Below are 24805 nucleotides of genomic sequence, written 5' to 3'. Positions count from 1 at the left end.
TCACAAATCAGCAGAGCAGAGCCCACACAGGGCTCGTCCCAGCCTTCAGGGCATGAAATACAATCCTTATTAGCTTGTCTGTCATCCTCATAGGACTGGCATTTTGCAGTTTGTGCTCTCTTTGGTGCTCAAATGACTGTTGTTTCTGTTGAGAAAAGGCTGGTGAGATGCCTCAGGGAAACTTATACCTAGTAGAAAAGTTTTGTCTTGTCTTGTGATGTGCTGAGAAGCTTCCTGTATTGCTGGAAGAAACTCAGTAGGGCTCAACAGAGAGGCATCATTCCCATATATCTCTGTATATTAAAGGCATGGACTTGACACCGAATTGAGTCTCTGGCCGTTGAACCTCACTAGGATGTATTGTGAATGTTTTCTCTGTGGAGAGAAGGCAGCCCTTGCGTTGCATCAGAGACAAAGTGTGCATGAGAGAGGCCTTCCTTGCCACATCTTTCAGGAGCTGGCAGCAGAAGATGGGAAAAGTTGTCTGCAGCATTGCTTTCCAGCAGAGAATGAAGCCCAGAGTCAGGCTTCCTTCCTGCATAGCCATTGGTCACACAGGGCTGATGCCTGTAGCTGTGCAAGGGCTCAAGAAGCTCAATAAATATCTGTAAGTATTCCAGGAGGGAGCTACTAACCTCAGGAACATGAGCTAATGGGATCCTTTACAGCTCTGTTCTGCTGTGTTTGAACCTGGCAACCACCTCCACTCCATTTATTTTCTTCTGTGCAAAAAAAACAATTAATAATGCTTTTTCTAAACAGAGTCCAAAAACATTTGTTAAATCTGTAAAGCTATTTGACTGGATGAGGAGAATTTTTTTTGTTCATTTAAACGAGCAGATGAGTCTTATGGCTCTTAAGGGCAAGGAAAGGTCAACTAGCAGCTATCTAAGAAATGCAGACCTCTTTAAACATGTCCTGCTAATTGCTTGAACTTGGACACCAGGTTGGAAGTGTAAGAGCATGCAGCTTATTAGCCACTAGCATACATTTCAGCAGCACAGAGGCTTGCATGTTGCATCATGAGATCTCTGAAGCATTTCTAAGAGGTCCTTCACCCTTTTGCACTGAGCTTATGGAGTGCATTAAGATCCCTTAAAAGCAATCCTCATTCAGAGAATAATAATAGAATACTAACAGTTATCCACAGCTCATGGCTGACAGGTGGATTTCTGTGTATGTGACACAGCAGAGATTTGGGTTATTTGAGAAGCAAGGAAAATGCAGCTGAGCATTTTAGTCATTGGAAGAATTTTTGAGTGAGGACCTCACAGCTAGCTAGGTTAGAAAAGACCTGAATGGCGCTGGGGCTGAGATTTAGACCCTGACACTGTTGGAATTTTGCATATTATTAGGAGTGCAAATCCATCTTTATATTGTAGCCATGCATTTGATTTTCCCAAGCTGGCACAATCTGCTTTATTCTTGCCCAGTTGCCAGAAAATGTCAAGTGTCCACAAAATATTTATAAGATAGAAAATTTGTTGGGGGTGTCTTAATGAATAAATAGCAGAAACAAATGCAGTCTTGCTTTTGAAGTTGAATATTCTTGGTTGTACCCTTGGAAGTGAAACTTGTGTTACTGCAGTTTGGCAAAATGACATTGTTTTAGTTTTGTTAGAAAATGGCAGCTCAGCAGAGGAGGCCCAGCTATTTCATAACATCACAGAATCGTTGGAGTTGGAAGGGACCCTTAAAGGCCATCCAGTCCAACCCTCAGCAATGAACGGGGGCAATGATTATTCACACACTATACATCCATTGTTCACTCTGTATAGAAATATGCACATTATGCACTCACTGAATTTTTATAAATGCACAAGAGTTGTTGGCTAAATGCAGTCCATACTAAGACTGATAACTAAACTAATGTATGAATTGATATTGAAGAGGACATAACACTTAATCCATCAATGCATTCAAATAGAAAATCATTATTCTTATGCAATCAATGTACAGAATTGCAACTTTTGTTTCATGTTTCTGTTATTTTTGTTGAACAACACCAGTTAGAACAGAAAATCAAGTACAATGTAATTAAATGCTAATGTTTCTAATTAAATGTTAATGATTCTATGAAATGCTAATGTGCCAGCGTAGCAAATACTCATGTAGTAGTCACTGATGAGAGGTGGTCACTGTAGCCCAACATCAATCCATTATGCTTTTATTGTAAATAATCTAATTCTTGGGCTTCCTGTGACAACATGATAGCAAGTATGTGGCTTTCTGTTGCCTGTTTCTCTATAAGCCAGATACAAGAAGTTAGTCAGTTCTGGAATTATTCTCAGCAGCTGGGGAAAAAAAAAAAAAAGAAAAAAAAATGTAATATTAATGCATAAATAAATCTTCAGGGACTTCTCAAGGTTCATATTTTGCATTAGTGTGAAACATATATTGTGCATGATAGTGCAGTTAAAAATTGTAGAAGGATGGGCTGCTGAACTTGATATCCTTTGTTCTACTTGCAGGTACCGAAATGAACGTGAATATCAGCAGAAGCTAAAAGAGACCCTTGAACGCCTGAATAAGGTAAACCTGGGAAAATGGAAAAGCAAATGTCTTTGTTTTTCCCTTTGATTTTTTGACTGCTTAGGAGCCTTTGAGAATTCTTACTGGTGCCTCGCTGCTTTTTATCTGAAATTTTATCTGAATTTGTTTAAAGCATCAGTGTCAGCAGAATGGAAAGTTCCACATGAGCATAGTCAGAAGGAAGGTCTGGGTAAAGATCCAGCAAAGTGGGAAAGAAAGAAAGAACTTTTCATTGCCATTTTTTCTTCCATTTCTAGTTTTAAAGTATCTTCTACCCAAGAGATCTCTTGTACACCCTGTTTATACGTATATATATTTGCTTTGCGCTGGCTGTTAACCTGTCAGAGCCAGCCAACCTCTCCCTGGTGGGTTGGGGCACGGATAGACACAGAAAAGGCTGACACTACCCACCCAGCATGGCCCTACATCCTTGTTCTGTACATGGAAAAGGAGAAAACAGTATTGCTGTCCAGAGCCCATAGTCACCATATCCAGCTGCCATCATGCTGCACTGATCTAAGGACCAGTGCAAGGTTTTATTCTAGCTGTCATATGACTACTTCACAGAAAATCTCTTGAACACAGGAGGCTCTATCCAAGTTTCCCTTTTATTTAAGATTGTATGTCATTTTAAAGTTATTTCTAGTGCTTTAGAAATAGGAAAAGGAGCATCATAGTGGCATGCATATGGATATTCAAAGCAAGGATGTAGTGTTAATAAAGCCAGAAGGTGTTAAGGCAAGTAGGCTGAGGCAGAGCCAGGATTATAACTCTCATTTTCTTTTGAGGTCTTAATTAGCATTGTGGTCTTAATGACAATTACCTTCTTGATAAGTATTGGTAAAGAATTTTTCTAGTCTGGCTCTTGCATTTATGTTCTTTCCCACTGCTTACAGACAATAATCTTAATATAGGGCTAAATATGTGTTTGCAATGATGCTGGTGTCTCATTTTGTTGAGTTTGTTCAGGCCAAGGATCACTGGTGTTTAAGAATCCCCCAGTGGCTTATTTAGTGCCTATTTCTAAAGATGTAGTTCAAAACAGGTGCTCTATTCTGCATGGTGGAAGATTTCAGATCGGGAATGATGTTCTGGAAATGTTATAGAGCCTGTAATAAAACAGAAAGATGTTGAATTATAGGGAAAAAATGTCTTAGAGGAATACTTCAGCCAAATGCTTACATGGCTAATCTAACTAGATGGGAGGGCATGGAAAGCCTGATTCTGGTTTTGCAGCACATGCTGTCCGCAGCCCATAGCCTCAGCTGTCCTCAGGACTTCATGAATTTTTCAGTAAGACCAGGGACTTGGAGGATCTACTGTCTAGTACACCTTTAGAGCATCACCAGATGGCCCCTGCATTCGTTTTGGGACCTACTGTTGAAATTTGTGTTGATTCTTCTGCATTCAGTGTGATTTTGCAAATTCATGTTTAGGTGCATTTAGTAGTTCCGTTCAGAAGACAACTCCTCTCTGAATTTGAGTCTACACACAGGGCCAGGAGGAGCCCATTTGTTAGTCTTATGGAGAGTGAAGATCATACAGCCCATGATAAGACTGGAGAAAATATGTTTGTTAACTAAGTACATTCGGGTTTCTAAACAAAAAGAAGGCACAAAAGATCATGATTTGTTCCTTTCCTAGTGCAACATGAGAAATGGTTACACAGAGCTGCTGTTTCCTGAACAAATCTCAAAGGAATATTAATAATAATAATAATAAATGGTCAGAGGAAAGATAAAAGTTTACTAACATATTTAGGAAGTTTCCAGACCAGGTCTGTGGGACAGCCCAATTCATTCTCCTTTGGCTAATAGCTTTCACCTGAGTGCCTGAGTGAAGGAAGCTGTAGTATATCTTTCCCCAGGTCTGTTTCTCACAGCTTACCCTTCATCTTCTGCAGTGAGAAACAACTGCTGGTGGTTTTTTTTCTTCCCCAAGATAAATGGGAGGAGATGTTTCGTGTGAGCACAGTCACAATGACATGTTCTTTATATATATTAAGAAAATGTGTGTTAGCTTTATCCGTCTCCAATGAACTGTAGACCTCCTGCATCAATGCTGTTTTCCAAAGTGCTAGCAGAGCTCTCATGCACCCTGTGAACTCTTAAAAACATTGGTGGACGTCAATATTTTGTAAGGCATAGCTGGAGCTGCTGGATCCATCTTCATTATTTCTCTCAGCAGATTTGTGGCTGAAGAAAAGAGGATTGACGGACCGCTCCGGGCACAGCCAGTGTGATCTTGAGCTGCAGGGTGTTTTTAACCCAGACTACAGCTAGGCAGCTCCTTGCTTGCAGCAGCTCCTTGCTTTGGGGCAGCAAACAGTGAAGAGAACACGGTTGACTGTATGCGTAGTGCCCAAGATATAGCCTAGAAATGTGCACAAGCAGATGTAAGTGTTTGCCTTTTCAGATAGAAGGAGAATCAGTTTGGAAATCAGCAAACAGTGGCTCTGGTGATGCTTCTTTATCTCTTGGACCAACTTTCTAGAATCATCACCTAAGGCAAAATGGCTTTTGCTTGGAAGTGGAGTGAATAGCAAATACTGTAAAGTTCAGGAACAGATCTGTAGGCACTGTATTGTTTTATTACAAGGCATTGTCAATGAAACAAGTCTGTTTGAAAGAAGGAGAAAAAGGGAAAAATTTTTCCCCTTTAAAGGAATGTTTGGAAAGCTGAACACTGCTTTTGCTTACTACTTGCAGAAATATGTGCTTACCTAAGGACTGAGGGGCTTTTATGGCTGCCCACAAGCCTCCTAACGTCACCATTGTTGCACTGATCTTCTACTCAATGAGATGGCAGCAGATGCAGAAAAGCAGGGTGCAGTCATGATGACTGGCGAACGTGCTGGTGTGGGTGAGCTGCTTCCTCACAAAGCAGAGAGATGGCTCTGGAGCAGAGTGTGTCCATGGGCAGCCTCCCAGTGCGTCAGCAAGCCTGGCTGGGAGGCTCGGTGGCATAATGAAACAGCAGCATCCGCACATTTTTGGAATAGTGCGTGCTGTGCATGTTAAAAAAGAACAATTCCCTTCTACCAGTCACATGCTGTGCCCGTAGATTTTAGCATTTTATCTTCAACCCGTGATCTGCTCACTGAGACAGAATTACACAGTAATGGCATGTCCATCATTTCAAAGGGGCACCTTTTGGTCTTGTTATTTTAGCAACAAGAGTAAAAAAATCTCTTGCTCTTAAAAAGCAACATGAGGGGTGACACTGGCTCAACTCTCCTCCTCTTTAAGCTTTTCCTTTTCTAAAAAAGTTGGAAGTTGGGGAAGAAATGCATACCCTCATGTTTTGTACGATGGCTTGATGCTCAGTGGGGATTTTTCAGCTATAGTAGTCAGCATTTATATCCACCACTTTTCAGTCCAATGAACTATGCAGTCGGAGTCCTGTGAAGTATGGCAAAGTTTTCTGAGAAACAAAAATTGAGAAACATCAGCTTTGGGACTACCACGAGTGACACTGATGGTGAAATTCAGGTTTCTTGGTCTGATCTTATCTTTAGTGCCAAGGATGAGTTTGAGACTTTGACATATAAATAACAGAAAGTTCTGCAGCAGACCAACTTTTTGGTCTTGCTCATCTGTCATTTTTAGTTCCAGAAGTGGCTCCAAGTCTGACAAATATTTGTGATATATGAAATAACACCAAAAGGAGAAGTGGAAATAGTTTGGACCAGTCTGTTTGTTTTCAAGGGGACTTTTCACTGAGAATATTAAAAATGACTCAAGATGCCCCATCATAAGCACTAGAGAAATCAATGCCTTACTCTGTTGATGTCATCTCTTTAAGATTCATGCCCCACTGCAGTCTTTTAGTATCACCGACCAGTATTTCACTGCTTCTATTACTAGGATTTCAGCATTCATAAAGCATACAGTAAGCATATTTTGACACTGCCTGTGCTAAATTGTGCCATAAATTATATTTATGCAGAAAAGCAGTATATACAATGGGAGAACACGATGTATAAAGTGCTTATTGTTCATTGCTTTCAAAATATTTTTATTTCTCCCAGTAGACTTTAGTTCTCCATACACCAGTGAAGCGATTCACGTGGTGGATCAGTGGCACTCCAGCCCTATGTACTGACTGCATGTTCATGTCTCTCTGTGCATTGTAGGAAGCGGATGAAGCCTTGCTGTGCAACCTGGAGCTGCAGATCGAGTCCCAGTTCCTGCAGGATGACATTAATGCCACAAAAGACAGATATAAGAAGGTAACTGGCTGGATTTGCCATCTTTTTTAGAGCTTTCTTCTAGAGACACGTGTGAAGCTTTATCCTTCTCCATGGTTTGTTCCAGTGGCCAATAAAAGGAAATCCAGTTTGTGTTTTAGTGTGTAATTTATATGTAGTCGGTGATCACAACAGCAATAATTGGATGGCTGAAGGCATTTGAACTGACTTACTCAGAATCCAATATCTACAGCAGTAGCAATGTTTTGAATTTCTTGACCTGTTACCATGATGTGGGTCCTTTCCAGCTGAGGATATTCTATTATGATTCTGCGCAACAAGCTGATCAGGCTGTCTTACATTTCATGCTAGGAAGCTGTTGGGTTTGTGAAAGGGAGGATCCTGATTTTCTGAGCTAGAGCATTCTGGTTAGCCAGTGGACATTATCCTGTGGCTGTATGATTAAGTTGCTGCCAACTCTAATACATGCATTCCCCTTCTCCTTGGGAGGGCAGTAGGATCTTGCAGCAGGCCAGAGTCTCATCTTTGCCACTTTTGAAAGAGGAAGCTTCTCTTTTTAGACCACATTCGAAGAGATTATTTGATCCTCATTTTGAAAATGTACTGTAAAACTAGAAGTCACGTCACCTTTAATTAAGACTGTGTAGTGCATTGTATCCTAGACACTTACCTGTAATACCCCAAGCACAGTAAAACTCTAAGGACACAAACAGTTTAAACCAAGCCTAAAATTAATTGGCAAAAACAGGTCTTAACATGATCTGGACGTCCATGTATTGGAATAAATAAATATCTAGGAGTAAGACTCAGAGTAGAGCATTACAGGCAGCTATGATATTTTCTGACAAAAATATTTTTTGCTTTGCCACAGAACCTCATGGAAATCCAGACCTACGTCAACATTTTACAGCAGATCATCCAGACAACCCCTCGCGTGTCCCCTATAACTACTGGCATCCCTGAGGTAAGTGTTGCTGTTGGTAAATGCATGCTGCAGGGTCTGTACTAAGTGAAAAATAATCCATGTTGATTCTTAAAGTATACAGATCTCCCAGCTAGTTAGATGAAAACTGCAACAAATGTGGTTAAGTACTGAATATTGATTATGAGAAAAAACCTAATTGTAGCTTTGGGAAACTGGAGTGAACAAGAGAAGGGACAGTGTGTTACAGGTGCATGTCAGCATGGGTATTAACTGCAAAAATGGGTAGATCAAAGGTGGTGGAAGTAGTTGTGCTTCCAGTGTGAGCTGGAGCTGGCAGGATGTATGCATATATCCAGAGAGAGTAGATCTTGTTGTGATGAGGCATGATGTGAGTAACTGTAGATAAATAGCTACAAACAGGATGAAAACTTGGTAATTCACACCAATCTGAGTAGCTGCCTGAAGGACGTTTATTAGAAGAAGACACAAGCAGTCTACTTTCAGCACAAGCTGTGCTTTTACAGCACTGCTGTATCACAGCTTTTATTTTTTGTCATGCCGGAAGGGTTTTCTTGAGGTTCAGTACCCAACTTTTCATTCGTCTGTTGTCATTTTCTGTTTGTGTTTATGGTTTATTTTCAGTGGTAACTTTATTTAATAGAAACATACATTCCTGCACACGTTGTTTTCTTCCAACCAGGAAAAGCTTGTAGCAGAAAGGAGGATCCCTGTTCTTCAGAGCCAGCTGGAGGAATACAAGAGCATCCTCTGCCAGCTACAGGCTCAAAAATACAAGCTTCAGACAGAGGTACTGCTATTGTTAGACATAAATGCAACCATGACTCTATGGTTTCTTTGGGCTCATGTTAAAAACTGAAAGATGAAAGAGGAGAGGACAGAGGGGACAGGAGATGGAACAGCAGAAGGAGGCTATAGTGAACAGAAACCAGTCATGTAGAGTTGCATACGGCACGTCTGTGAAGTGGAATGTTTTCTTTGTAGATAGATAGGACTGGAGAATGATCACCACATCCTCTCCAGGTGCAGCTTCTTTTGGGCCTCAAGATGTCAGTTCTCTGTATATGTGAGAGAGGATGACTGTATTGGCATAAAATAGCTTTTGGTGGGATTTTGAACTCCTTTTGACAGCCACAGCAGCATCTGAGTGTAGTTTTTCTCACCATGTTACTCAGGGACAGCGATACCCCTGATCTTTTCCTCAGACTCTTTCTCAAGTCTGATGCTTTGGTGGAAAGGACAGATGGGCTCAGGGAAGGGCAAGAATCAATAGAGTAACAAGTGAGACTGTAAGTCCATGATTTGAGGAGAAAATCAGCCATCTCCTGGCACCTGAAGAAGCATGCTGTGTGGAAAACTAATCATACTGCTTTCAGAATCAAATCTTCATATCTCATTACATCTTAATTGATTCATTCTCAGGCCTTAAGATTAAGAGTTAAATAACTTTATGTGTGGAAGTTGATGATACTGTTGCTTGTGACAGTGAAGGCTGGATCTGATGGCTGAATTGTCACTGAGGTCCTTTGCTTTCCAGTTTCTGAACATGACAACTGTGTTGCAGTGAGTTTATCAGTTCCACCTTCTCAGCACTGAACCTGTACACTCATCAGTGCTCTTACCACAGTGTAACTGAATCATTGCTAAGGGACTTAGATCCTAAATTTATTCTCTTAAAAGGTTTCTGGAAATCCTGCCTGTAAAATGCAGAAATCATTCAATTATTAAAGAACCCATTAACCAGTTGTAGGCCCATCACGTTTTTGTGAATACATCTCTTTAATAAAAGATGCTTGCAAAGGGAAAAAATCCCAAGTGATAGATGAACTATAACAACAAGCCAAAGAGCAGATGAAAGTGAGAACAGATTTGGTGAAACAGCCCACATGTTTAGTTCCATCCCTTGCTTTGGAAGGGCCTCATCGCCACCTCCTGGTTAGTGTACGTTTCAGAGACTGGCACTTCAGACTTACTGCACAGATGTTACTTTTGTTTGCCTCTGTGTGTCAGCAGCGCAGCTCAACAGATCATGTCTTGCCTTGCATCCCCTTTGAAATACCTATCAGGTAGTGATACCCAATAATTCAGAGCTGATTCTGTTACTCACCATCTTTGTTTGCCAGACAACTATGCTGGAGCAGGCGATAAAAAATACCCAGGAGAGTTATGACGATGAAATTCAGCTTTACAACGAGCAGATTGAGAACCTCAGGAAGGGGATAGAAGAAGCAGAGAGGACCTTGGAGAAGTACACGACTGACTGCCGCCAGCTGGTGATCTACCAGCAGTCCCTGGAGAATGAGCTGGAGCGCTACAAGCGAATCATTGAGAACGAGGACAGCCGGTAAGGCCGGGTTCCTGCACTCTGTTGGAGAGCCCAGGGGTCTCTCTTACCACGTTTGAAAAAAAGCAAACAAAAACCTGTAGTATTTTCAAGGGCATTTGATCTATCTATGGTCATTTCACATCTTTCATTGGTATTTTTCCAACAACAGTCTACATAGATGCAAAACCTGCTCACGTCCCTACCAAAGAAGGGGTCAGAGCCATTCTGTGCTTCTCCTTTCAGTGCGCAGAGGTCAGAACCACGTGGAAGCCAACTGAATGCCCTCTCTGCTGCCTGTGTGCAGTCAACCTTGCTGAGCATTCTGGGCAGGCTCATGGGGCCATGGGCGGGAAGAGCAAACGTCCTGCAAAGCAAATTTCTCCTCCACAGCAAATCCATAGTGGGGGGGGGGTGGGGAGGGAACAGAGTGCAAGAAATGTGCAAAGCTTTGGATTGTGTTGAGGTCTACTGAGGAGCTCTGGTACCCTCTAGTGTCAACCGTCTGCCTCTCCAGAGGCTGACTTTCTGCATCTCATGTTGGACAGCACGTTCTGATGAGGGGTATCCACTAGGGTCATTTTCTGCACTGAAAGCCATGTCTTGGCCGTCTCCCCTGACTGCGGGAGGAGCTGCAGCCCAAGGCTAGGCACAGAGATACCCATCGGAATGTCTTCACATCCTCCCAACAGGCGGAAATAGTCTCTCAAATTCTGGCAGAGCAGACTGGTAAGGCTACAGCTGTGGTGATTTCATATAAGCCAGCCTCTGATTGTTTTATTGTTTTGTTTTAATTTTTAACCCTTAATACAACCAACTCCACAAATATTTTCCAAAAAAGACTGCTCAGTTTTCCTCTTGCCCTTCTGAAGTCAGGCATTAGCAGGTAACGTCTAAACGTTACCAAACTTCATATTTTATTGTCCAGCATTTACAAAATGATGATGTCATTTGACAATCTCTGACACGTTCAGAGAGATTGTGCTGTTCAGGAAAGATTTGTCAGTCCTTCATTCTTTGAAAAATCATATCTATTTCAGTTACCTCAAAGAGAAAAATCCCTACTGCACAGAGACCTCCCAGAGGTTTGGCTGTAGGAGAGTGTAGGTGATACCATTGCAGCCATTATTTTTTCCTTTGATACAAAGTTACTCTCATACTATAGAGGTTAAATCATGTCTATGAACATATCTTGGATACCAGATGCTAAGGCAAAGGATAGCATTTTTTCTCTGAGACACTCAACCAACTCCAGGGTAAACAGAAAAAAGCTGCCTTGTTGCAGAGGGTCACTGAGACAACTGATTGCAAAAGCTGCATGTGCAGTTTTGCATCTCCCTCACAGAACTGTACTGGGGACTGTTGTATAAGTTGGTTTCAGTTGAAGCAAATTTTATGGTCCAAGACTTCTCCCATGCACTGACAAGCTCAGAAACCACGGGAGCTGACTAACCTTGTGGCTTCTGATTTCTTTGCCAAAGAGGAGCTCAGCATGGGAGCAGCTCTTTATCAATAGCTTAAATACTTCTAATTTTTCGGTACTTAGAGACTTGCTAAGGCTTTTTTCCTCTCCCATGACAGAAGAAGCCACTCTTAAATGATATAAAAGGAAAAACAAACCTGTGCCTGTTGATTTGTGGCTGTCTGCTTTCTCATTTGCATCATATTGCCCCTTCTTCTGAAGCAGGGCTCCTTGTCCCAAGCACTGCTGGAGGCTGAAGTATAGCAGCTCTTGTAGAGGCACTGCTTTGGGTAGGCATAGATGGACAGTTTGCCATTCAAATCTTTCCTTCAAGGTGTTACGATAAATTACAACTTCATGCTGCAGTTCTTTACTATCCGTGTACATCCCAGCTGTTGTGGAGGCTCTGTAGCTGTGTTGCTCTCACCACTCTCTTTATAACTCCTCACCACAGAGAAATACATTCTTCCTTCAGTCTCCATGTTTAATTTTGCACAATTTCACTGTGGAAATGAGGGGGAGAGGTCTGACTGTTGCACGTCTTCTCCGGCAGGTTAAACTCTGCTATAGCAGGAACGCCAGTCACACTCTTCACGCAGATCTATAGACCTGTCCAGCCTCAAGCTTCGAGGGGAAGAGGTAAACCTGCGACATGTCTTCCTGTGTCTGTCATGAGCAGCATCACTGTAATTTAAGCCGTTTTTCCATTTGTCTTTCATACGAACATCAGCTGTGACAGCCTGACTCAAGGCTTGCTAGCTAAGTGAATGCAGCAATTTCAGCTTTCCTCAGCAGGCTTTGAGACAAAGCTGTGCAAGGCCAAAACCCAAACCAGCTGATTTCTTTGCTTATTTTTGGAATTTTCTACTTAGGCCAATCAACAGAACTCAGTCAAAAGTCACCTAAAACTACTGAAGGGCTGGAGTTTGTTTTGCTGTCCCACAGACAGCATCAGCAGACTGGCAGAGAACACTTTTTGGTCCTGTTTATGGGCCATAGCAGGTTAAGAAGACTGGAAAGATCTCCAAGTCCCACCCCAACCCGTCCCCTCCATGCTCTCTAACCACATCCCTCAGTGTCACGTCTCCACAGTTCTTGACATGGTTACTTCCAAATAAGGTGTTTCTACAGTGTTACAGAATTGCCTGTTTGAATTAGGATGCTTGTAAACCTTGTGACAAGCAACAGGACCAAATAGAAAGGACACACTTTACAAGAAGAGAATTTACAGGTGTAATTTTTGTAACTGTTCTGTGAAAGGTAGCTGTTCTAATGGAAAAGGATCCATAAAGAATGAGGCCATACTCTCAGGTTATAGATGTGGCTATCTCAGATGCAAAATGACTGCTTGGCCAAGGGGGCCCCAGCAAAAGAAGAGGCTGTCTAATGTGCTAGTAGGAGGTGTGCTCACATTTGCTGCTGCGTTCAGCTTCTACCTGAGGCAGTGAGAGTTAGAGATGGCTCCAGCATTTGCAGCAGCTGTGTTCAGGACTGTCTGTTGTTTGCTTTGTTTTTGTTCTCCCTAGATATCACACAGGCTATGCAAGAGATTGCCAGTGTAAAGCCCAGACAAAAAGCGCTGACAAAGAAACTTTCCAGGAAAAAGGAGATCCTGTCTAAAGACATAACCGATGGGCTCTCGCCTGAAAAAATGTATGAAAGAACTGTGGAAGTTTTTGACCAAGATCAGCTGGAATTTAGACATGAAGGTTCAGTCACATGTGAACCTGGGCAGGAGGAATTAGAACTTGTTGAAAAAGAAGCAGTCCCAGAAGATGTACCCGATGGAGCCCAGATAAGTAAAGCCTTTGATAAATTGTGTAACATTGTGAGGGAGAAAATCAGAGTTCACAAGAGACCAGAGGCTAAAGCTGATTCCCACCCCAAAGGGCGTTATGTGCTGGTAACAGGGGAGGAAAGCTATGAAGAACCTTGCTTCTCGTCCATCCCAGCTGGGGGAGGAATCACAGTTTCTACCAGCAATGGGAAGGTAACGATTGGTGGTGATGTGGAGCCCATACCGGAGCTGCCTGAACCTACTGAACCATCAGAAAAAGAGAAAAGGGACATCTGTGAAAGGAGGGACGAGATTGAAACCCAAGATAAACTGAAAGAGGAGGAGAAAGAAGACCTGTTTGAATGGGGCAAAATAAGGGGGAAAATTGAGCAAGTCACAAAGTATCCAGACATCTCGGAGCCTGAGGCAGTTCCTTCCCCGGGTCTGATAAGCCCAGCTGAGCCAGGAGTACTTCAAGAGATAGAGCATGACCGAGAAGATAAACAGGGCCTCCTGTTCCGGGAAGCAGGCTTGCCTGGCTCCGTGAGCTACGAGAAGGTGGAGGTGGTGGAGTCCATCGAGAAGTTTTCAGATGACAGAATTCAGACATATGAAGAGACAGCTATGATTGTGGAGACCATGATAGAGAAGACAAGCAAGAAGAAACCGGGTGACAAAGGCTCTTAAATGACAAGCAGTCAACTTGTCTGGCATAGTTATTAAATGATGTAATTTTTTTTTCCTGATCGAATGATACAATAGTGAGATTTTTGCTGTTTGGTATGGAACAGATTGATACTTTGATGGCAAAATTCTGTCTGATGTAGGCTCGCCTGTGTTGTAACGAATGTGAGACTGCTCCAGGACAAGGAGTAATGGGCAGATTCTATGCAATTTATTTTCACAATAAGGACAAGTTGAAATCAATCATCATTACAGAGCTGCCTGGCTTTCCAAAGTATCCAGGGCAGATTTGCCAGTGCGTATTCCTCTACTTCTCCTATAGCTGCCACAGGATTCCCCATCTCTCAGACAGCTGCAAATGTTAACTTGTGACACCCATTTCATTTAATAAAAGCTTTGCCTTCTACAGAAAGTACCCACTGTGGGTGTGTGTTGCCTTTACTGTTGAATAACAGACTGCATTGCTAAAAGTTAATCGATAGATGTGCAGGAGTCTTTCCAAAGGAGGAGCTGGAAATCGAGTTCTCTAACCCACTCCAAATCTCTCTCACTTTGCTGTCTTTAACTAGAGGTAATTTTGGCAGAACACTCTTTTTGGATATGAAGACAAACCTGCTGTGCTTGAAATGAACTCCTACTGCACATCTACTCAGAATAAAAATTGAAGTTCCACCAAAATAAAGCAGGGGAAAACCCTTCTAAAATACTTTAAAGGTGTTATTTTTTCCTTCATCAGTATAACTGAGGCATTTATGAGTGCAAACAAGCTTTTGAGCAGACTGCAGGCAATTCAAAAGACTCTTTGTTTTGTTTGTTTCATTTTTTCTTGTTGCTTATTTCCTTGGATTGTAGCATTGTACAGAGTTTGATGCTGCCACAATATCCTGTTGCATCCCGGTCACTTGGAGTGCCATAGAGCTCCATGGGAACAAGGGCTGTTTGTCCATGTGCCTGGAGAAGCACGAAGCAGCACTCCTGCATCAGCTTCTTACAGCTTCCAGAAATCCTTGACTCAGGAAAAAGAAAAGAAAAAAAAAAAAGGAGAAAAGAAAAAGCAAAAGAAACCTTTGTGCATGTGCTAATGTAGAGCACTATCTGAAATAAGGCCTGAATTCTGTTATGCTCTTTGAGCTGTCAGCCACAACCATGGCAGCAGACGATGGGCAGATCCTCATATTTCTCTAAACATATAGAGAAAAAAACACTAGGAAGTTATTGTTCATAATGACAATGATGCAATGTGTAGTAAATCTCACCATTTATGGATTATCCACTGCTTTAAATGCAGACTCTTAAACACTAATGCTGAGGCGTAGCAGTGAAATATGTGTGAGCATTTATTCAGGAAAGCCTGGGATAAGACACAGGTTACTGCAGACACATCGTCACCTCAGTGATAAGAAGAACTAGATGAGGAGATTTCCAGCTGTCTTCTACTGCTGCAGGAATGGTAAGAAATTACAGCTGTGGTTATTTTAAAACCACACATATGCTGCACTGTGGGGCTATGTGTGCTTAAAACCTACCCAGAAAATACGGGTAGGAGGTAGAGGGAAATAGGATTTTTTGTGGATCGAAGTGCTCCAAAGAGCAGAGAAAAATACTGCTGTGGTAGATCCTATTATTTCCTCAGGGGCAAAACTGCCACTGTGTATGAAAAAGTGCAAAAATGTCAGTGTCTTCCTTCTTGAGCATCCCCTTCCCCACTGATAGCAGCAGTTCAGCAATCACACATCTGCAGAGCTTCCCTTGGAGCCACTGGGTTTGAGCCATGTAAGCAATGCCCAATGCTCTTTCCAGCCTGCATCCTTGATCTTCTCTATCCCATCCTGCCACAAAGTTAACACCAAGCCTGCTGCTCTTCTCTTGTTCCTGTCCACTCTTGTAGAATCATGTTTGTTTTTTCAGTAACCAAGATGGGATGTAAGTTTCCTCATCAGTATGAGATGCAGGAGGTTAGGAAGTCACCTCACTGACAGCACAGTGCCTCCCATGTGCCGTCAGATAAGCACTGATGATAGGACCTGCCAATTTACAACAGCTCTTTATTTCACTTGGATTATAAAACCTCATCATGGGGCTGTGGTTAAACAGTATTCACCTGTTTCAAGAGTGTCAATTTCCCCCTTATTATAAACGCTAACAAATTAACTTTATTTCCCATCAGCAAGATCATAAAAACTTATTCTAACTCGACATATTTTTCAGTGATTCCCCTGATGCAAAAATTCTGAAGAATCTGAAGTAGATCTCTATATTGTACATACAGGTAGCTGTAGATGTACCCATAGCAAAACCCACCATTTCTGTTTATCACTCATTATTGTGATCTTTCACTTAATATAGTATGTCAACATTAGGAAAATACAATCAATCATAGCATTTTGCTGTTAAATAAGTTATTTAATGATTGAACGGAACTGCAAAATTACACAAATGCAATGGAAAGGGATGCACACATTCATTTAAGATTTCCATGTGGACTTTTCTTATTCCACATTCCAGAAGTCCATGAATGTCTTCCAGTTTTATCTGTTTCTTTGAACAGGTAATAAGGTGTGTGTATGTGTTATACATTACATACCATGTGTATTCTTTAGGTATTTATAAGAAAATATATGTAACATACTCTGAGTATACATGTTGTATGTAATATAAAGGGGTACCACAGGGATGTTCTATGCACCTAGACTTATAGGAGAATGCATAAATACATATATATGTGGTAAATTCTTCCCTCTGATATGCATATGATGCTCTTTCTGGTGCCTTCCCTGAACACCTCCTGCTGTCAGTGTGGGCCCTTCAATTCCAAACAGACATGAACAAGTCTGTCCCCAAGCCTTCTGAGTTATGCCTCACAGTCATGGTTTGAAGCAGGCCTGTCTTGTCCTTGGCTTAATTCTTAAATCTGCAGGTTAGATACGGCTGACACTGTAATATATCTGAAGGAATAACCAAGAGTGCATTAAAAACAGAAACCACACAGGGGCTGGTTCTTGTCCTTCTGACACCTGTGTTATCCAGCTATGACCCTGCCGTCTCTGCATGTAGTGCAGAACCTCTGAACAGCACGAGGCTGCTTGTCTGGGGTTTACAACGTAATTCACGAAGACTGTGAGTAGGTTTAGCTCTTTATTTTGCATTTGTATTTGGAAAGGAAAGAACAGGCCTGATGGAAGGATAGAAGATGGATATTCACTTGAAGTAACAAGAAATTATACATTCTTAATTGAAACGTACACACCATATAACCTTTGGGTTACATTTTTAATTTATTAGATAAATACTTGCTTACTATGTTTCTGCCACTGCACACCTGATTAACCAGGAAAATTCTCAGTAAAACAATTTAGATGAATGCTCTGTATATTAAAAATACGTAATAAAACTCTGAAACCAGTCCCTCCTAAAACAGTGGATGTCTAAGCAGTGGATCTTGAATCCTTCAGACATCTTAAGCACCTGCTTTACATCAGTACTTCAGTAGGCCTGCTGCTGAGTGCAGTACTTGCAGAATCAAGACCTTTCATTTCTCAAAGGTTCAGTATGGGCTCTCACACCTGAGAACCTGTAGTGGTTGCTACCTTGAGTCCACACAGAGGGGAGCGTGATGTGGCAACAGCCAGAGCAGACCCCAAGGCAGGTGAGACAGACTTATGTGTGAAAGCTGAAGGTGGGACAGACACCAAAAGCAAGAATTACTGACAAATCTTCCCAAATGCACTATATTTTATTTTCCGAAGAAGGCCAACGTTGCATTACACATAAATTACATAGGCATATTTTTTCTCCTTAAATATATTTGTATAACACAAAAATAACAAATCTCTATTTTTAAAAGTGAAATTTGAATTAAAATGGTTTGGGGACTCAAGCTGCGTTTTTCATATTTCCCACAGCAATTTGCTGACAGCCAGACTGAAAACCCCAGAAAACAGGGGTCTGAGATTGGAAATGCTGACACGGCTGCATCTTCTGCTGCTGTAGTATAGAGCATTAAGTATAGAGGTGGACAGATGCACTTTGGCACACAGGTTGCAAGAAACCCTACAGATCATTCCCTACGTACTCATACCACTGTAAGATGGTAAGCTGATCTAAATTGCCAACATTAAAAAAAAAACACCCTGAAATTTGTGCTTCTAGAATGCCCTGACTGTTTGCAATGCACTTCCCTTTATCACCTGGCCCTAGCATTGCCTTGCCTTCCCAATCACATGCCTGTTGCAGAACCATTCTGTGGCTGAAGTGCTACCATATATATTGTCTAAGTGTATATACTAAAGAAAACTCTAAAACCGGTTTTTTAATTTGGACTGAAAATTTTTCATCTCTAGATCATCTTTTTTTCTAGGGTCTAGTGCTATTTTGGCTGAACTCAGTGGGGAAAGTCCCACAGAAGCCCATGATTCAAAAAGAGCTGTTAGACATTCAAAGACATCTCCAGCCAACCTCTCTGTAAATTCCCTCTTTCACAATAATTTTTTAAAATGCACCCATTATCATCAACAGCCAATATTAAAATTCACTTTTTTTTTTTTTTTAAATACAAACAACAGTTACCACAAAAATATGAAGGGAATAGCTATAAGCATGTTTACAGGTATTACCTATTTGTATGACACAAAAGAAAAATCATTTACAGTCACAAACTGTACATAGTATTTGGTGGGGGACAATATATTTGTGGTTTAGAGTAAAAAAATGATTGCTTTGGTGGTGATTAAAATAATTATTGACAATATATAAGACTTTAAAATCAAGAAAGTGGTAATTTGGCTACAGAGACGATCATTGTTATATGTCTAACACAGAGGCTTGGATAGTAGAAAGGTGAACAGAAGGATCTGGGAAAGGAAAGACACTGTCATGCAGAACAGCTCTAGTTCTTGCTCAGTATACTCTTCAGGCTTCTCTCCACTGCTTCATCTAATTCTTCTTCCAGCTCTTCCTTCTTGGACATGGCCAGTTTGGACTGATAATCTTTTACTATTTGGTCTATGTATGGTGCGCTCTGGGTCCCGTGCAGCATCAGTGTCCACTCCTTCAGCACACCCCGCTGCGGCACACCGCCAATAAACCCAATCTCTAGAACCCAGGTGCCTCGGGGGTCTTCTCCCCAAGTGTGTGTGGTCATGAAAGGCCATTTGTCAAAACCCACCTTGGAGTCATCATCCCTTGGACGTCGGCTCAGTAGGATGGACTTCGTTCCCATTGGCGAGGTCATGTTGATGTTGAGGTCTCCTCGCCGAGTTGAATTCACAGTTATAACTGCTTGGACGTGTTCAAGGTAACGGACAAAATTCTCCTTCCCCTCACAAGCATCAGTTGTAAGTGTGAGGACCAACTTACCACTTGGTGGTATCTTTCTGCAGGTCAAAAGATAATTACGCAAATTAAAAGGATATTTACAGCATGATGGCTTATTCTAAAACCATTTTTTATTGGTGCCCTAGAGAAAAACCTGCCCTGTTTGCCTTATTAACATATAGAAAGATAAGGAAGTAATAGCTGCAAACCTAACCAGAAATAAAACATTCTCTTTTTAGAAAATGATAGTAAAACCCTAATTAGAAAATACATTATGAAATGCACACCTACACAAGGAGAGAAAGAATACTATTAAGAAGTGCATAACTGCTATTTAAGAAACGTTAACATTTACTTAATAGCTGACTCTACTTCTCACTGCTATTATTGGGTATTTGCATAATAATGTGTGTTTTCAGTTAACGAGCCATGAGTAGTGTCAGCCACCTCAAAAGACAGCAGCAAACCACTCTGGAGCCACTTGCACAAAAATTCAATGCAGCAATATTCAAGTCTGCATCCTTGCTGTGATTCAGAAACGAATGCAGATATTGAACCTCATTTCAGCTCACTTGAAAAGTATGCTTCCAAGAAAATTGCTGGCCTCGAGCTGATCCCTTCCTGAACAGGAGTGTTCAGGAAGGAAGCACACTTGTTTGCTGAGCTGCCAAACATGCATGCACTCACAGTGCTGTTGCACCCCACACAGCTGAGGAAGCATTAACATTGGCCCTGTGCAAAGCAGGTTGCACATAGCAACCTTCCCAGCACTCGCAGTTCTGCTCAGGACCTAGGTTTTGCAGTGAAATAAGGAAGTGTGTCCCTTTCAAGGGGCACTGACCACATTGTGTAAGTGGAATGCCTTCTCTTGAAAAGAAATGTGAGTGTAAATCCAACCTTTCCCTTTGCTACTGAAATAGTGCAGTCTTCAGAGAGCAGTGAAAGCGTTTCATTCAAGCATTTCCTGACTTCCAGGAAATCTCTTCTTCCTGAGACAAGCTTTAAGTATTGTTCAGCACATCACTAATATCAGCTCAGGCCTGTCTCTGTCCTCCTCTCCTAGCGGGTTGATGTCTTGGGACTACTTGCAGAGTAAAAACACATTCATGCCCAGATCCTCAAGGCATTCAAACACTTACTTTAAACGGACTAAAGATGTAGCATTCTGAATTTGCAGGATGTGCTACTGCAGAAGCTGGTATAACATAAATATTATATAGCTAAAGTATTTGAACACTTCAGTCTGATTCCCTTGAGATGCATTTTGTGTCCCTCAGCACAAGGAAAACGCGCTATATAGCAGCTGGAGGTGAAAGACATCATCTCACAGTTGCTATCTGCTTGAAATTTCTCTGCATGGGAAGCATCAGCCTCAAAGCAATCTGACTTCTTATCATCTGATACTGACTTACAATGCTTTGCCATGCTTATATCTCTGGCAGTGAATGAGGGAGGACCTCACAGTGTGAGTCTTCTCTATCAGCACCAAAATACGGTGTCCTGTTTCTGCTAATGGGTAATGCTGCTGTGGTACACACCCCTGTGCCATCACTATCTATCTAAGTATATAGGGAAAACAGATATACAAATCTATGCATATATAGACATATGGAATACATATAGCAAATATTGCTGCTGCATGATCAAACTGGAAAAACAAGTGGAAGTGCAGTAGAAATTTCATTATCAAATACAAACCCATCTGGACGATGGAAGCAAACTCAGTCTTTGCTTGGAAGAGCTATCTACTAGGGAAGCATATTGGATTAATTTCTTCTTATGACAGAATAATGACGCTTTCAAAAATGGCACTGAAATGTCAAATTACAAGTGTTTCAAGACATAAATTGGCCATCATTAGGTCAATTTTTCAATAATTGAATTGAATGATAGCTGTTGTAGTCAAGTAGTATTAATTCACTTGTTGACTCATTCACTTTAGCACGCAAAGGTAATCAGAAAATAATTTGACAACCTAGCCTGCAATTAGTGACTTGAAGAACAAGCCAAACACAATTAAATGCTGTAACATTCAAACTGAATGTCTGGTACCTATAGATGACTGTTTCTTCTGGAGATAAATTTGCCTGCTAAAATAGGTCAGCAGGACTTGGCTGAGAAGTATTTCATGCAGCAGCAATTTGGGCAATTTATGGGGCCAGACTCCCAGGTTTTCACTCATGCACAAGCTCTTTATTCACACAAACTTTAGTGCAAACATACCTGTAAGCACTTACAAGAAATGGATGTTGCTATTGACACTACTGGTGTTTATTATGTGTTCATTATGTTTCTCTGCTTATTGAGTTCTTTGTAAGGTATTTGCCTGCCTGTGATCTCTTCAATGACTGAAGAAACAAAACACATATACTGGACTTACTCAGGTTCCTGTATTGACCCCCCAACGCAGTGGAATCTCTCGGGAACGGTCTTCCAGTCTTTTGCCATCTTAACCATTGCTCCTGCATCTAGGACACCATAGCCAAACAAATGATTGAATTCCAGCCCGACACCATTCCTACGCCACCGATGAACTTCGTCATGAAGCTGGTTCCTTTTGGAGGTGAGAACTGTCAGATGCTGCATGTCTCTCCAGGTCAGGTCCGAGCTGTGGAAAAGTAATAGGGAAAACAAACAGTACGGTCTTTTCCCACAGATATTAAATAAAATAATGTAAGTCCTTTGCTGAAATTTGCTTCTGTGAATCTCACAGAAATTGAATCTACACACATACCAGTAAAAAGCTTCTGTTGATTTCAAGGGAGCAAGAATAGTTTCTGAAAGCAACTGCTTTCAAATAGACATTAACTATCTACTATCTACTGGGAATAAAATGAGTAGGATAATATACCAGATCCTGAAAAGAATGAAAAAAAAAAAAAAAGATTATGGACAAATCTGTGAAACCCTCGTCTTAGATCTCACTCTCTTTTCCTTGCCTGCTCCACTTGCTTTTTCCATGGACCTCCCAAGGTTCATCCAGAGCAGCTCTGCTCAGATAGAGCTGGTGAGCTCTATCTATTAATCCAGTCAAGGTCTCAGTCACTTCAGCAGACTGTAAATGTGGATATATGGGCTGTGGGTGGCTGCACGTTTGCAGTGTGAGCTACAGTAGAGCTTTATCACCCATGATCTGCTAGCACAGATGGATGCAGTAAAGGAACATTTGTCTAGATTTTGTGATCATTTTTCATCATCAGCTCTTGTCCTCCTAGCTTTGCAGTGATTATGACAACAGGAAGGGCACTTATAAGTTATTATTCTGGAAGATTTAGAACTGATGTTCTAATTCTACATAACTGAAGCTATTCCATTTGTTTTATGATGAACTCTTTCAACATTATAATATATCTGATTCAAATCATCAACCCAAAAGGATCTATTTTTCAGCTTTCTGTGACCTAAGTAATGCATGCATGGATGCTGAATGTACACCAGAATAACTAATTGCTTTCATTTTTACAAGGTGACATGAGATTCAGAACACCAAAGATCACTTGCAAAACTTTTTAAAATGGAACTTCCCATCTCACAGGTTAGCTTGTTTTTAGAGACATGTCAGATGTACACGAGCTGAGAGACATACTGCAGACAAGAGCAGCCAGCATGGAAAATTGCTAGCCATTCCTGTGAAGGCAAGTGTTACTCATCCAGGGAAATTCTGCACAATACAACAGAAGTTTATGACAGCCAGACTGGAAGGAGACACTGACAGTTCTTTCTTTCTTTCCTTCTCAGCAAAGGCTAGAGAACCAGCTGCAGACCAAGGGGAATTAGTCTAATTTCTACTCACAACAGTTTGACAAGATTTATTACCTACTTCATGGGCAGCCCAAATAAAGAGTAATGATCATTATTACTGAGAAATTAGGACTGTAGTCCAAGTTAAACATGTAGTGGTCAGAAAATTCATTAAATCTTTATTTGTATGGCCATATTAATTTATTACATTGTGGCTGTCCCACTGAACAAATCTGATAGTGGAAGGATTGATCATCCAAAGTTAAGATACTTGGCGTGTTTGTTTGACACACATAAAATCTGAAAAATGAGAACTGGTCCAAGCTGTGCTCTGAGCACAATAATCACTGCTCCACTGACGATATAAATTTTGTCTCCTCTGCTAAATCTTCATTCTTCTACATACTGTCAAAGAGAACTGTGTACACAGTGTTCAGCTCATGCTGAAGCAACTGAAGCTGCATAGCTGAGCAAATGCTTTTTCACTTCATAAAACAGTTCAACACAAAGGGAAAAGATGGTGTAGATTATTGTAAGGAAAACTTTTCCTAGTCATTAGAAAAGAAGATAATGAGGCAAGATACACTAGAGGTATCTCCAATGTTATAAATAGCACGAAGAAGGTAAACAGACACTGGATATTTGTTCTTCCACATAACACAGCAATTATATAGCACAAAAGCAGATTACCAGCCATGGGATAAGGAAGGACAAAAGAAGCATTCCACACCACTGCCAACAAATATTATTACTGTGGAATTGATTGACACTGGGTGATGCAGATGCCAAATCACTGACAAGATTAAAAAGAGTCAGACAAATTTGAGGAAGAGAACTCTGCCTGTGGCTGTTAAAAGGGATAGGCTGACTGTTCCCTCCCCAAACAACTGATTGCCCAAGCTGCTTACGTGAAAGATCACTCTTAATCCTGCTTGTTACTCGCTCCCCTATGTATTTTTCACTGTGAACATTTGTGGGACAAGATGAACTCCCATCTGATACTACAGATACATTATTTTGCTTTTGTAAGCTGGATGCTCCCTACTAAATACGTGGAGAAATGAAGTAACCTCTCCCTCAAATAGTGCTGGGAAGACAAACTCCTGGATGTACAGGACACACAGAGAGCAAATTAATCAAAATGTATCTGCCTGTGGCTTTGGCAAGACCATAGGTCGCCCTGTAAGTCCCCAGCCATGTCTTTATTGTATCCAGCAGCGCATCAGCTGCTCATCCAGCTTAATCCAGCAGCTGTGTTCATACGATGAACATTAAACAAACCCCAGGCCCACTCCTCTGCAGAGCTCACAAGGAATGTCTTAACAGCATACTTAGCCTCCAGGGCCAAGGCGAACACTCCTGCTGCTTCAGGGGCAGCTGCAGACGTTCCTGAGTGACGCAGGGTGCAGTTGCCATACAAGTCTGTTGTAGCCTGCAATGATATTAGATTTAATTAATGAAATGACTTATTCCATTTTCCTTGCAGCTGCAGATGTAGAAAAATACAGAGAGTAGAGTTTTGCTCTTCAGAGTAATTGTGTATTTGTTCCCAGGATCTGTCTTCTTTAGAATTGTGTATGACTTTAAAAGTATTGGGGGACATAGTTACAGAAGGTAGAAATGCAAGAATAAGTTATGATGTAGGAAAACAATCTCAAACTTATACAGATATCACTTTATTTCCTATAAGCAGAGTTTAACCAAAGGCCTTAAATTTCTTTATGGTTGTCATGAGGGTTGGAAACTAGAATTCTTAATTATACTGAGATTTCTAAGATTTATACAACTCCAAAGCCAAGACTGGCTGCAGTCTTCCATGC

General features: G+C 41.2%; 2 protein-coding genes across 2 annotated transcripts in view; one reads left to right on the top strand and one right to left on the bottom strand.

Moving 5' to 3' along the window:
• BFSP1 (beaded filament structural protein 1) overlaps positions 1 to 18481 on the top strand; it is a 31175-nt gene extending 12694 nt beyond the window's left edge. Inside the window, exons 4-10 of the mRNA XM_085218748.1 lie at positions 2472 to 2532; positions 6668 to 6763; positions 7614 to 7706; positions 8368 to 8475; positions 9809 to 10029; positions 12024 to 12109; positions 12997 to 18481. Of these exons, the coding sequence (XP_085074874.1) occupies positions 2472 to 2532; positions 6668 to 6763; positions 7614 to 7706; positions 8368 to 8475; positions 9809 to 10029; positions 12024 to 12109; positions 12997 to 13934 (1603 nt within the window). The 3' untranslated portion in view covers positions 13935 to 18481. The remainder of the gene's footprint in view (positions 1 to 2471; positions 2533 to 6667; positions 6764 to 7613; positions 7707 to 8367; positions 8476 to 9808; positions 10030 to 12023; positions 12110 to 12996) is intronic.
• Positions 17646 to 24805, bottom strand: part of PCSK2 (proprotein convertase subtilisin/kexin type 2) — a 96597-nt gene continuing 89437 nt past the window's right edge. Inside the window, exons 10-12 of the mRNA XM_010706507.3 lie at positions 24317 to 24417; positions 21625 to 21852; positions 17646 to 19303 (exon numbers count right to left, since the gene is read on the bottom strand). Coding sequence (XP_010704809.2) covers positions 18817 to 19303; positions 21625 to 21852; positions 24317 to 24417 — 816 coding nt within the window. The 3' untranslated portion in view covers positions 17646 to 18816. The remainder of the gene's footprint in view (positions 19304 to 21624; positions 21853 to 24316; positions 24418 to 24805) is intronic.

The sequence above is a fragment of the Meleagris gallopavo genome, chromosome 2 (assembly GCF_905368555.1).
Source record: "Meleagris gallopavo chromosome 2, MGAL_WU_HG_1.1, whole genome shotgun sequence".
Classification (NCBI taxonomy): domain Eukaryota; kingdom Metazoa; phylum Chordata; class Aves; order Galliformes; family Phasianidae; genus Meleagris; species Meleagris gallopavo.
Note: the sequence above shows the minus strand (reverse complement) of the source record. Positions and strands in the feature narration are given on the sequence as shown.